At 35.8% G+C, this 14018-nt stretch overlaps 1 protein-coding gene across 1 annotated transcript in view; it reads left to right on the top strand.

Moving 5' to 3' along the window:
- AFF4 (ALF transcription elongation factor 4) overlaps positions 1–14018 on the top strand; it is an 80462-nt gene that overhangs the window by 51610 nt on the left and 14834 nt on the right. The window contains 12 exon segments of the mRNA XM_079144320.1: positions 1041–1077; positions 3520–3568; positions 6042–6096; positions 6556–6593; positions 6979–7141; positions 8224–9141; positions 12424–12512; positions 13120–13200; positions 13202–13278; positions 13281–13329; positions 13331–13343; positions 13346–13357. Of these exon segments, the coding sequence (XP_079000446.1) occupies positions 1041–1077; positions 3520–3568; positions 6042–6096; positions 6556–6593; positions 6979–7141; positions 8224–9141; positions 12424–12512; positions 13120–13200; positions 13202–13278; positions 13281–13329; positions 13331–13343; positions 13346–13357 (1581 nt within the window).

Genomic DNA, 14018 nt, shown 5'->3' with positions numbered 1-14018 from the left:
GCTTTTGCAGTTAGGTCTTTGATCCATTTTGAATATTCTTTATACAGTGTGACATAAGGGTTCAGTTCTTTCTTTTGCATGTAACTGTTCAGTTTTCCTAGCACTGTTCGTTGAAAAGACTGTTCTTTCTTCATTAGCCTTGGCACCCTTCTTGAAAATTAGTTGACTATAGATGTAGTTTACAACATTTTTTAACAGCAAAACTTTATTTTAGCCTTCTTACTGTGTGGATTGTTCTTTCACAGATAATCTGTCATTATTTTATTAGGGTTATTTTCATTAGGATTATTTTTAAGTAGGCTTTTTAGGGATCTCTGTATATTTTTAGAACTACATCTTGTACTACACATACTACCTAGAAAAATGGCACAATTTGCATATAAAATAGCTGTCCTGGTCATACATTTTGCAAAGTATGTTTTTTCACCAACAGTGACATTTTGGTTTCTATTGCATTGGTGCTTCTTGAGTGCTGGGTGTGATGCTATTATAGGACTTTCAAAAATAGTATATGACAGTCTTCTCCCTCAAGTTGCTAAGGGTTTATAAGATATTAGGGAGAGGGAAGGAATAAAATAATATTGGAATACCCATGTAGTGGGGGTTTTTTTTGGGGGGGGGTCCATGAAAGCAGTATAGTTTGAATGTATATAGGTTATACAGTTATTTTAATCCAGTATACTGTCTTTATAGTATTGCCTTCTTTTAAAAAAAAATTAAGCATTTTTTTTAAGACCTAGAGCTTAAATTGAAATTATTTACTCTCTAGGCCGCTAAGGTAGGTTATGAGTACCATAGATACTACTGAAAAGAAATGAATGATAAAGAACTGTTGGAGAGCTTAATATTTTTGGTAAGCTCTAGTAAAGTTCATTATGAACCCCAAAATTGCCAGGGCTAATTAGACAGGTGCCATCACATTCTTTCAGCACTTTTTCTTTCATGTACTTGAAGCATTTTTATGTAATTTGGAGCATTTTCTACTAATGAACCTTTCTTTCTTAATATCACTTTGTACACTTTGTGTTCCTTTTCCTTAGGAGTCTCAGCAGTCCAATTTTGGCCCTGGAGAACAAAGTGAGTATTTCTTTTGCTCCTGATTTTAAAATTAAGCTATTTATTGGATATTTGATCCACATGACCATACCTTAAATTCCTTTAATTCTTTTTGCATGTCTTATTCTGATTTTACCATCTGATAAGTAGTAATGGCTTGAGCTGAATCTTGGTATGGCTAAAAAATATCAAGAACTGTAGGTCATTATTGGTCATAGTAGACAAATAGTAAACTATTTGAACTGATAGTTGAAAGTGCATGGACTCAATTTGATGGGCATCTCATAAATTCAAGCCATTTCCCACTGTTTTTATCTTCTTCCTTGATGGAGACAAAGTGGTTCTATGATTTTAAAACTAGACAAGAACAGGTCATTTTAACTGACCAAGATGCTTCTCTTTCTATAGCTTTGCATTTTCCATTTATTTTTCCTGCATCTTCTGGTCTGTATAGAAAGTCTGCCATCCTCTGCAAGCCTGCTTTCACCCCAACTCTTAATTTCTTAGTAGAACTTGAGGGGAAGTTAGCTTTGGGAAGTTCATGTATTGGTCCCAAGAGATATGTAGATTAATGGTGGTAAGGTCAGGAACCATCGCAAATGTCTGGGCTTCATCTTTGTGTTAACTTTTCATCACTGTGACCAAAATACCTACCCAGAACAACATAGAGGAGGAAAAGTTTAATTGGCTCACAGTTTTATAGATTCAGTAACTGGTCAGCGGGCCCCATCACTCTGAGCCTGAGATGAGGCAGACCATCATGACAGAGGATAGCTGCTCGGTTCACTGTTGCCGGGAAATGGAGTGTGGGGGAGGTGAGGACACTGCTAGGAAAATGAACCCTTTCTGGGCATGCCTCCAGTGATCCACTTCCTGGAACTTTGCCCCATCTGCCTCCAGTTACCACACAGTTAGTCCATTCAGACTAGGATGAACTGTTTAGGTTATAGCTCTCATAAATCTGAGTATTGCACCTTTGAATATGCCTGCATTAACACAAGAGCTTTTGGAGAACACCTCATATTCAAACCATGACAACCATATAGTTCTGTAACAAAAACATATTTTTGCCAAGAGTAGTAACTTCTAAAGTCAGGTAGATTTGCACTGGTTTAAAGGTATTTTGGGAGATGAAAATATGGATCTTTTAGATCTTTTGCTAAGTTATCTTAATGCAGAGATAAAACTAGAAGAATCTCTCTTTTATTGTTAAACTATCTATAGATTCATTTTACTTTTGGCTTGCAGCTATAGTTATATGCACATTATTTATATGCAGAAAATAGCTAGCTATAGACCACACAACATTTACATTTTCTCTCTTCATTTATGAACATCTCATCTTTGTTTCTACCCCACCACTGTTCTCTCTCCCCAAAGCTTACTAGGGGTAGATGTGATCCTAAGCAGCATCTAATTCCCTTTTTGTGTGTGAATGTGTTACTGGGAATTGAATGAGGGCCTCACACATGCTAGGAAAGTGCTGTATTACTGAGCTGCATTCCCAGCCCTTTTAAAATATTTTCATTTATTTATTTTTTTGTTTTGTTGCAGTCCTGGGGATCAAACCCAAGGTCTCACACATGCTAGGCAAGCACTGTAACACTACATCCCGGCCCTTTATTTTTCCTTTTGAAACAGGGTCTTTCTCAATTGCTCTGGTTGTCCTCTAATTTACCATCTTCCTCCTTCAGCCCTCTTGAGCAGCTGGGATTAGAGGTGTATACTCCCACTCCTTACTTGGCTCACTTTGACCCTTGTGTTTTTCACTTAATGTATTTTAAACCTTTTTATCAGTATAAAGCTGTCATTCATTTTCATATTAAATTTGTATTATATGAAAGTATTGTAGTGACCCATGCCTGTAATTCCAGGGACTCAGGAGGCTGAGGCAGGAGGATCACAAGTTCAGAGCCAGCCCCGAGCAATTCAGTGAGGTCCTAAGTAACTCAGCAAGACCCTGTGTCTAAACAAAATACAAAAAGGTCTGGGGATGTGGCTCAGTGGTTAAGCACCCCTGGATTCAATCCCTGGTACTTAAAAAAAAAAAAAAATTGTAGTTTAACTGGTCCTCTACTGATGGACCTTTATTTCTACTTTCACTTTTACAAACTATATTATTACAAACAAGTGTGTATGTGTGTTTCTCCAGATATTTCTGTAATGTAAAATTGCTTTCATTGAATTAGGTCAGTAGCAACATAGTTACAGTATTGATAAGATATTTCCAGATTACCTGCCCAAAAGTTTGTGTGAGTTTACAGTCCTATATAAGCATGCCTATTTCCCCCATACTCACACTGTGTCATATTATTGGACTTCAGTGTGTTGCCATTTTGATGGTTGAAGAATTATATCTCATTGTTTCAGTTTATATTTCTTTAAGGGTAAATATTTTGCAGAGATATTTTATGATCTAAATAGGCAATTTCAGTTCCTTATTCTGTATTCTTTTTGTTCCAGAAAGATACAATCCTTCTGCTAAAACTTCAAATGGGCACCAGTCTAAATCGTAAGTTTATAGCTTAATAAGTTTGTCTCTTGCTAAAAGTTATCTGTAATATCTGAATATTTTGAATAGTACTTTAAATATTAAATCTTTTGTTTACTTTTTAATGTTGTGCTAGAGATAGAACCCTGGGCTTTGTGTATGCTAATTAAGCATATACATTACCACCAGCTGTATCCCTAGGCAGAAATTTTAATCTTTTAATGCTGGCATAGGCAAATTTTATGTAAAGGGTCATATAGTGAAATATTTTAGATTTTTAGGGGCACATGGCCTCTGTCTTAAATATTTAATTCTATCGTGGTAGTATAAAAGTAGCCATAGACCATGGATGTGTCTGTGTTCCAACAGAACTTTTTTTTAGCAACAAAAAGGACTGGGAATGTGGCTTAGTGATTAAGTGCCTCTGGGTTCAATCCCTAGTATGGAAAAAAAAAAAAAGAACTTTTAATACAGTGGTTTTTGCTTGTAGGCTATAGTTTGCCCACCCCTGCTCTGAGATCAGTTTTTTCTCATCTCTCAAAGGTGTGTTAATGTGTGTAGTTTATATTTAATAAAGAAATCATCTTAAAAAGACAGGATTTTTCCTCCATTTAGCCATTAAATGTTATATATTTAAGCAACACTGATACTGTCTATGTTTTCATATTTTTATTCTGTAGGCAGAACCAGTAATACGTATCAAAATGTAATAGGGTAGTGTATTGAACAGTGATAATTTCCCACGTAAAGAGTGAACTCTTGAACTCCTGAGACTTAAAGTTAACTCAGTGTTTAAAACAATTTGTAAAGAATCTGTGACCACAGCCAGTTTTCTGTGCCATAGCTGTAAACTATACTAATCACCTTAGCCTAGTAGCCTCTTCAACTGAACAAAGGGAAGACTAAATGAGAAAGAAAAAATGAATACAAGAACCTTCCCACCATACTGCTGAAGAATTCAAATTATATTCCTTTTCATACTTAGATCAAAAGCCTGATGCATGCCTACCATATATGTACATTTCACTTTGGTTGCTGAGGGAACAGAAGTATGCAGGGCCTTGAACAGTCTGGTAAAAGCTTTGACATACTCACATATGTAAACAGGTTCATTGAGCTGCCATTATTAACTCATAAGGGCTAGGAGAATTAAGTACATTTCCTTACAGGAGATCAGTAATAGATATGTGCTAAGTCCTTGTCCGAAAGAAAACTTTTTCCCAACCTATTTAATTGATCCAGTCTTAAAACACTTTTCATAGTTATCATTTGGTTAATTTCAAGGTGATCTTTTTGTGTAATCCTTTGAACTTGGGGTTAGATTTAGAAGTGTAGGTTGAGCTTCAAGGGGAAAGTACAAGTAGTTATCCAAGTGAAAGAAGATTTCCTTCCTGCTGATTGGAGATGCAGTGAAATTTTTAAAAGAAAGGTAATGAGAGTTTAAACATTTTTCTAGTTGCAGTTCTTTTTAACCATTGTATTAATTTTTTCTCTTTTAAAACAAGAAGTGTTTTGTGAGTCATTTCTCAGATATTAAGTTTAATACCTTTGATTTTATGATCTTAAGGAAAACATGAACTTTAATTTTATTTTCAGAAACTATCAGCTTATAGCATTTGTGTGTTTTTAAAATGGATTTAAATTTTTATCAAGGAAGATTTGGAGCTTGGAGTTTTAAATTCATACGTGGTCATTTCTGCTACAACCAAAACTCTCATCAAAAACTATTATGTCTATAGAGTGCACTTGTCATAGCAAAGCATTATTAGCCCATTGAGTCCACAATTTTCAATTTTGTGAAATTTCAGTGAAATTGATCCATGGTTTGAAATCATGATCTAGAGTTTATATGTATTATTATGTTATTAATTAATATTATAATTATATTCTTATCATATAATGCTAATTATTATGTACTACTTTAAAGTTTTCATGGGTGTTCTACATTTGGAATGATGGAATAGAATGGGTTAATTAGAACTTTGACTTAGGAAATTATGTTCTTCTGGTTTTCACTATTCACTTGCCAATAGTTGTACAGATCTCTCTTCATGGAACATTGAGGACAAAGAGAGAAAACTGATGCTTTAATTTTTTTTCCATTTAGGAGTTATACATCTTCAGTGGACTGTTGGGTATTGCTCTATTAATTTGTTTTAATAATGATATAAACATACATGTGCAATTAGAGAAAACTTAGCAATAATGGAAGTGAATATGAGAATTTATGGAAAGTAACATGTTTAATTAGAAAGGATAGGTGATTCTTTTACTCATGAAAAGATTAGAGCTTATGAAATGGTTAAATTCTTTCTCAGTTTTCACTCTGAATGTGAACCAAACCAGACAGAACAAGACCTGGTTTTTGTGTTTCTTAATTAAATTTTCGGCTACCATAGTGATTATTTCTACAAGTATTGGTGGATATTTAATACTCTGGCATCCATGATAAACTGTTCCAAATATAATAATCCTTTTTGCCTTTTCCCTCTAGTATGTTAAAAGATGACTTAAAACTAAGCAGCAGTGAAGACAGTGATGGGGAACAGGTGTGTCTACTACTATATAATTTTGCCAGTCTCATACAGTATTTGTTTTCATTGTATTTTAGAAAAATTATAATTGAATAATACATTTAAGATCCACTTATTTAGAATAAAGTCCTTCCTATAAGCCTCTGACACTGGAAGATTATAGTTAACTTTCTGTACTGTCTTTTAAACTTCCATTTTTTTCCCCCTTATTTTTAAAAACTTGACTTTTCCTTAACATTTGTTATGGATCAGAACATATTCTTGAAGCAGGAGATTATTGACAAGGAGAAATATTAGCAAATTTTCTTATCCTGGCAATTCATTTATTATTTAAGTAAAAAATAGTGTGTTAAGTAAACATTGATTCATATGTTACAGAAGGTGGTTTTTTAAGAATTCACTTTATTATTCACTTTATTAAGCAAATAGAGTACTATCTATTCATTCACAGTTTTCCTCATGCTTTAATTTTAGGATTGTGATAAGACAATGCCAAGGAGTACACCAGGAAGGTAGGTATTCTTTTATTTAGAGGGATAAGGTCAGTCTGATTAACATTGTAATAATATAATAAGTGGTCTTATAAAGCAAATATTGTCAGTTGTGATTGTGGAGAAACAATTCTATAAAGTAAAAATCACTAAATTTTACACTTAAAAACTAGATGAATTTATGATATGTAAATTATACCTCAGCTGTTTTGAAAAGGTATTAATAGCTGAGTAGTACATCAGAAACTTTTTTAAGGAAGTGTTTATTTCATTTATAGTAAAATTATGTGTTCACTGAATTGTAACAGCTCAAGTTAACATTATAAACAAAGATGGTTGTCAGATTTGGATGTTTTCTTGTCACTGTAAAAGAAACTTTTAGTCATTTATGTTTTTTCTCCTTTAGTAACTCTGAACCTTCACATCATAATAGTGAAGGAGCAGATAACTCCAGGGATGATTCTAGCAGCCACAGTGGATCTGAAAGCAGCTCTGGATCTGATTCAGAGAGTGAAAGTAGTTCCAGTGACAGTGAGGCAAATGAGCCATCCCAGAGTGCATCTCCTGAGGTGAGAAGGGAGGGGCCTGATAAGCCCTCTCAAAGCCCTTGGTAAAAATCTGATTTAGATATCAAAGAAGAAGGAAAGAAGACTAAATATTCTGACAAAAGCAATTGAACTGTGTATTTTAGAGAAAACTCAATACTTCAGTTTCTTTATTACTTAAAATATTCCCCTACAACCCTCAATTTAGGAACTGTTTGAGGTTCTATTAGCAAATCACTAAAATATTAGATTTCTTTAGTTTGATTTTTTAATGTCTCTACATGGTAATTCATGTTAAATAGTTATTGTGGATCAAAGGAGTTTTATATAGTTTAGTTTCACTTTAGCTTGCTAAAATGCTGTTAAAATCTCCTGTGGGGCATGTGTGGTGGTGCATACCTGTAGTCCCAGTGACTTGGGAGCCTGAGACAGGAGGTTTGTGAGTTCAATGCCAACCTCAACAATTTAGCAAGACCCTAAGCAACTCAGCAACACCCTGTGTCAAAAATTTTAAAAAGGCTTGGGGATGTGACTCAGTGGTTAAGAACCCCAGGGTTCAATCCCTGGTACCCCAAAAAAAGAAAACCTCCTGGGGTACATTATTTGTTTAGTTTCTGGACTTATACTGTATAATTGCTTGTAACAATGCCCACCCCCGCCCCCTGCCCCATTCTGGAGATTGAACCCAGGGGCTCTCTACCACTGAACTACATCCCCAGCCTTTAAAACAACAAAAACAAAACAAAAAAAAACAACAAGGTCTCACTAGGTTGTTGAGGTTGTCCTCCAACTTGCAATCTTTCCTGTTTCAGCCTCCTTAGGTGAGATTATAGGCATGTTCTTTTATGGCTGGCTGTAATTAATGCCTTTCAAATTAGATTTCTAACATGAATATTTCTTGTTTAAAGGCCACATATAACATTATCTTCTCATTCAAGCGATTAGAGCTAATAGTAAATACTTCACCCTGTGCTTTGGGCCAGTCAGAACCTTGAGAAAGCTCATTCTTTTATTGGATTAGCCATTAGAGTTTTTCCTCTTTGACATTATGAAGGAGGGAGAAAACTTTAATATTGAAAAAAAAAACATATGTTTTTGTTTTTTAGCCTGAACCACCACCAACAAACAAATGGCAACTTGATAACTGGTTGAATAAAGTGAACCCACATAAAGTGTCACCAGCTTCTTCTGTAGACAGTAACATCCCATCCTCTCAAGGCTACAAAAAAGAAGGCCGAGAACAGGGCCCTGGGAATAGCTACACAGATCCTGGAGGGCCTAAGGAAACAAGTTCTGCTACTCCTGGACGAGACTCCAAAACTATCCAAAAGGGATCAGAAAGTGGGCGTGGGAGACAGAAGTCCCCAGCACAGAGTGATAGCACAACACAAAGGAGAACTGTAGGCAAAAAACAGCCCAAAAAAGCTGAGAAGGCACCTGCTGAAGAGCCCCGGGGAGGCCTGAAGATAGAAAGTGAAACCCCTGTAGACATGGCTACTAGCATGCCGTCCAGCAGACACAAAGCAGCCACCAAAGGCTCAAGGAAACCCAATATAAAGAAGGAGTCTAAATCTTCCCCTCGACCTACTGCAGAGAAAAAGAAATACAAGTCAACAAGTAAATCTTCCCAGAAATCAAGGGAAATCATAGAAACAGATACCTCATCCTCAGATTCAGATGAAAGTGAGAGCCTTCCTCCTTCTTCACAAACTCCTAAGTACCCTGATAGTAATAGGACTCCCGTTAAACCCTCCTCAGTGGAGGAAGAAGATAGTTTTTTTCGGCAACGAATGTTCTCTCCTATGGAAGAGAAGGAACTCCTTTCACCTCTCAGTGAGCCTGATGACAGGTATCCACTTATTGTGAAGATTGACTTGAATCTCTTGACTCGAATACCAGGAAAGCCTTACAAAGAAACTGAACCACCCAAGGGGGAAAAGAAAAATGTATCAGAAAAACACACCAGAGAGGCTCAGAAACAAGCCTCAGAAAAAGTTTCCAACAAAGGCAAGAGGAAACATAAGGTTTGTTGTTCGTTTTGTTTTTCAGTGCTCAGAATTGAACCTAGATCCTTGAGAATGCTAGGCAAGTGCTCCACCACTGAGCTATATTATACCCAGCCGAGCACAAGGTTTGTAAAGGATTTTTGTCATTCATTTTAAACATCAGAGTCTGAGGTCCTATGGAAATCTCAGAAAGACACAAAATAACAAATGGGTCATGAACTGTAAGGGATAGAAGTGAATGAGCCCAAGGCCCAGTTGCAATTACATGTGGAGCAATCTCTTGAGGACCTCTCTGCTTCTATCTTTTTCACTCAGTGAATGCGGGATAGTTTTGAATTAAGTAAGAAATGAGCCAGAACCTCTGTGTGTGGTATTCAGGGTAGAAGTGAGAGTGAAGCAGAGACTGAAAACTAGCCTTTGTGACATTCTTAAAATGTTGGTTGTTTTTAGTTGGGATACAATCCCTATCATTCTTTTCTGTCTTCTATCCAAACCAAGTCACACTTTTAAGATAACTGGCTAATTCTAGCCCCCAAAAGTTGACTCAGTTTTGATACATCCTTGAGAATTTTTCCCATCCACTGTGCACATCTGTGCCTACCTTTTTTCCTTTAACTGAGTTCAGAACTAAAAACACCTCCTGAGGTTAGGGGTGTGTAGCTCAATGGTAGAGACTTGCCGTAGCATTTGTAAGGCTCTAGATTTAATCCCCCCTTTTCCCTCTAAAGTGGAAAAAAGAAAGAAAGGGTCGGGGGAGTCTTCTGGCACATAGCCAGCTCTCACCCGTAAGTATTTCCAAGGCAATTTAGAGACAAAGCTTGGAATATATTTAGGGTTAGTTTTTTGTAGACCCAGGAAATGTGAAATTTCGTGGCTGTGTAAGATTTAAGGATTGTAGTCATATAGATATGCTGGGTGGCATGTGCCTGTAATCCTAGTTACTTAATGATTGAAACAGGAGGCTACTGAGTTTGAGGCCAGCCTGGAGAGACCAGCCTGGATAACACCAAGACCTTGTCTCAAAAACAAAAAGACAGCTTGATTTTTTTCAGATCTAGTGAGGAATTTTTAGAGGAAAGTCAATTTTTTAAGTATTTGAGGAATACTATAATGTGTATGAACATAATTCAAAGTACTGAAAGTTAAGCTTGAATGAATGAACAGATAGGTACTGGAATGGCCTTATCAGGTAAACTTGGAAAACAGCCCTCAAACCAGTTGACCTAAGAAGCTCTTATGGGGTAGCATTTTCTTAAAACCTAGCAGTCCTCAGAATTTGTTTGCTCTCCTTTTCTTAAAACCACAATACTATATGCAAATGATACTTCATTTCCTCAGTTTTTTAATCTTCCAAAATTGAAATGGTCCTTATGATTTGAATTTCTTACCATGTTCTGTGCAATAGCTAATGTGATTATTATATTATAGGAATGCTTTACTCATCCCTGAGTGCAGCTGTTTAGTAAACTGTTTAGGACTACTGTTCCCTGTGCTTCTCAGCCTCAGATGTTGGACTTGGCTTGTGCAATTTATGTGAAATAAGGGTTATTTCTACATAATTCTGTGAAGCGCTTTGTTCCTTAGAAAACTAGAATGTTCTTTATGGAGTAGGAAAAAAAAGTCCTTTGTGCTTAAATGTTCTTTAAAATATAATAAAAAGTCCTTTTCACTCTTAAGTTAAAATTTTTACAGTGTCTATATAACTTGTAATTATTTCTCAAAAGGGAGCTTTGCATCCCTTCCTCTCCCATATCTTATTAGTATCTGTTCCTCTGAAGTTTTTTTTTTAATAACAATATCTGTAAATTAAATTTTGATTTTATAAAATGTATAATATAGGAAACTTGATTAAGATTTTTGAAGTTCATGGCTTTGTTGAGATAAAGTGTCTTGGGCATCTCCTGGAGATAAAGCAGATAGTAGTGAGAGAAGAACCAGTTAAAAGTAATGAAGGATATAGATAACTTTTATGTCTCATTGCCCAACTTTAATCATTTTTGTAGGAATAGACTCTTGCCGTAGCACTGTTTGTATTCTTGTGTTCTGATGTTGAAAGCAATAAGAAAACAGATTCACTTATGAAAGTAGCATTGAAACTAGTCCTACCACTTATATTTTTAGCCAGAATTTTTAAAAAACCAATAGGTTTTATAACCCACAAATCAGATTGTCATAAGAATTAGTGGAGATGTTGAAGGGTTGGAACTTCCATATGGTGCTGATGAAAATGTAAAATAACACACCTGCTGTGGTACACAGTTTGGCATGTCCTTGTAAAGTTAAATATAGAGTTACTTTAGGACCCACTAGTTGTACTTCTAGGTATATACCCATGAGAAATGAAAATGTATGTCTGCACAAAAACTTGTACTCAAATGTTCAGCTGGGTGCGGTTGGCACATGCCTTTAATCCCAGTGGCTCATTAGGCTGAGGCAGGAGGTCACAGGTTCAAAGCCAACCTCAGCATTGGCAAGGCACTAAGCAACTCAGTGAGACCCTGTCTCTAAATAAAATACAAAATAGGACCGGGGATGTGGCTCAGTGATCAAATGTCCCTGAGTTCAATCCCCAGTACCCCCCCCCCCAAAAAAAGTGTTTATAGCAGCATTATTATATTAACCAGAGTCATCCCAAATGGTGATCAACTAATAAATGAATAAATAAAATGTGGTATATCCATACAGTGGATTACTAATGAGCCATAAATGAGAGTGAAGTACTGAATCATACCATAACGTGGGTGGACCTTTTTAAAAAGATTATGTTAAGTTAAAGGAGCCAGACACATGTAAAGGTTAAACATATTGTATGATTCCATTTATATGTGATGTCTGATATAGGCAAGTTCATAAAGACAAAATGTGTAGATCAGTGATTCCCAGGATCTGGGGACAGAGATGAGGAAAGAATGCTTATGGGTATAGAGTATCTTTTGGGAATGATAAAAATGTTCTAAAATTTATTATGGTGAAGGTTGTACAACTCTGAGAATATACTTAATGCCATGGAATTGTGTATCTTAAAGAATGAATTTTATGGCTTGTGAATTAAGTTTTAATTATAATTGTATGGATACCTTCCTCAAAATCATTTCACAGAGAAAATGCCATCTGATATTATAGGAAATCTGTTTCAGTATTTGGGTTCTGTGTAAGACCTAACTATACATCATCTTATTTCCGAAATTTTATCAGGGATAAACTGGAGATTCCTAGTGGATTTCTAATAGCTAAAGTTAACTGGAAAAAAATCAAATCAAATCAACCTACTAGCTGCTATTTTCTGTTTTTTTCATCCAGAATGAAGATGATAACCGAGCCAGTGAGAGCAAAAAACCCAAAACAGAGGACAAGAACTCATCAGGCCACAAGCCATCCAGCAACAGAGAGTATGTCTCCAAAACGCGTTGCATGCCAGTATTGTTAATATGTTTATCATTTGGTATTGGGTACTTTCTGACATGTTCCTAGTGTTCCTTTTAGTGAGTGGATATCATACATGCACACACATACGTATACTAAATAGTGGGAGCTTTTGCTTTTAACTATTAAAGATGGAAAGCATAAAGATTTGGTTATATTCTCCTCTCTCATTTTAATGGAGTAGGGATGAGTGTGGTTGAGTTAAATAAAGCTTTATCACTTTCTGGAAAGCTTACATACAACTTCTAAGAGACCAGTTGCTAACTTATGAGCATTCATCTGTTTGCTCATTCGTTAAACCAATATTCATTAAGTGCTTATTGTGTGGCAGGTCATGTTTTAAACACTGGGTATAGCTTGTTGGGGGTACAAAAAACAGGATGGGGAAAGAAAAACAAAACAGACAAGATGCCTACCCTCATAGAATTTAGTCTCATTTTGTTCTGCAATAATCATATATTCCAGTAATCAGATGGGGAAAAATGAATTTGCCTTAGAAGCAAAGAGAATGGAAAAATGCATCACCCCTGTGTTACTGTGTGGAGAAATGAGGACATTTGTTTTGTTTGGCAGGTCATCAAGCAGAACACTGCAAAAGGAAAAGGACTTGTTACCTTACTGCGGACCTGTTCCTTCAAAAGATCCCAAACAGAGCTGGCTCTCGGAAGAGGAATATTAGTCAGTCATCTTCCTTAAAGTCAAGCAATAATATACAGGAGAATAGTGGCAGCAGCAAAGCAACAGTTCCTCCGCATCTCAAAACAGAAGAAGGACTGAAGGGAAGACCTTCCAGTAGCTCCAAGAGGTCAAGGTATGGTGTTGGGAGCTTGAGCCTTTTGAAAACAAATCACTCTCATTGCTGCACCTTCTTCAAGGTGACAGCTATGTTTGACATTTTTGTAACATGTCATAAATTTATAGAACTGTGCATTTCACTTTCAGTATCTCAGAGTGTTGATAAAGCGATTCAGTCATTTCAGACTATAAAAGCAGTAAGTCAGCTGACCACATGTGTACTAATTAAGATAGAAACCCATAATTGAAAAAAATTGGTTATGAATGTTTTCAAAATAAGCACCATATGGTTCTAATGCTAAGATTAAATTCTTGTCTATAGTTTGAAATGGGCTTTAAATTTCTTGGAATTAGACTTTACAGCCAAATATATTACATAAAGTGACAAAGCAACCAACTTGGCTCTTATTCATGAAATAGGAAAAAAATATTTAGCTGAGCTAGCTCCAAAATTATTCCTAATATTTTTTCCTAACAGACTGATAATGTAGAGAAGTATTCTTCATGTTTGTGGGTGGATATTTGGGTCATAGAAACTTTTTCAAGGAAGTACCTTAACAGATTATCCCCCTCAGTCTGTTACCAGCTTTTTTGTATTGCTTTCTGTTTGTATTGATTATTCTGACCAGGAGCAAATTTCTGAAATTAGAGTATGTAAGACAAAATTAAGAAAATAA

The sequence above is a fragment of the Sciurus vulgaris genome (assembly GCF_902686455.1).
Source record: "Sciurus vulgaris genome assembly, chromosome: 6".
Classification (NCBI taxonomy): domain Eukaryota; kingdom Metazoa; phylum Chordata; class Mammalia; order Rodentia; family Sciuridae; genus Sciurus; species Sciurus vulgaris.
This window is presented reverse-complemented; position numbering and strand designations above follow the sequence as displayed.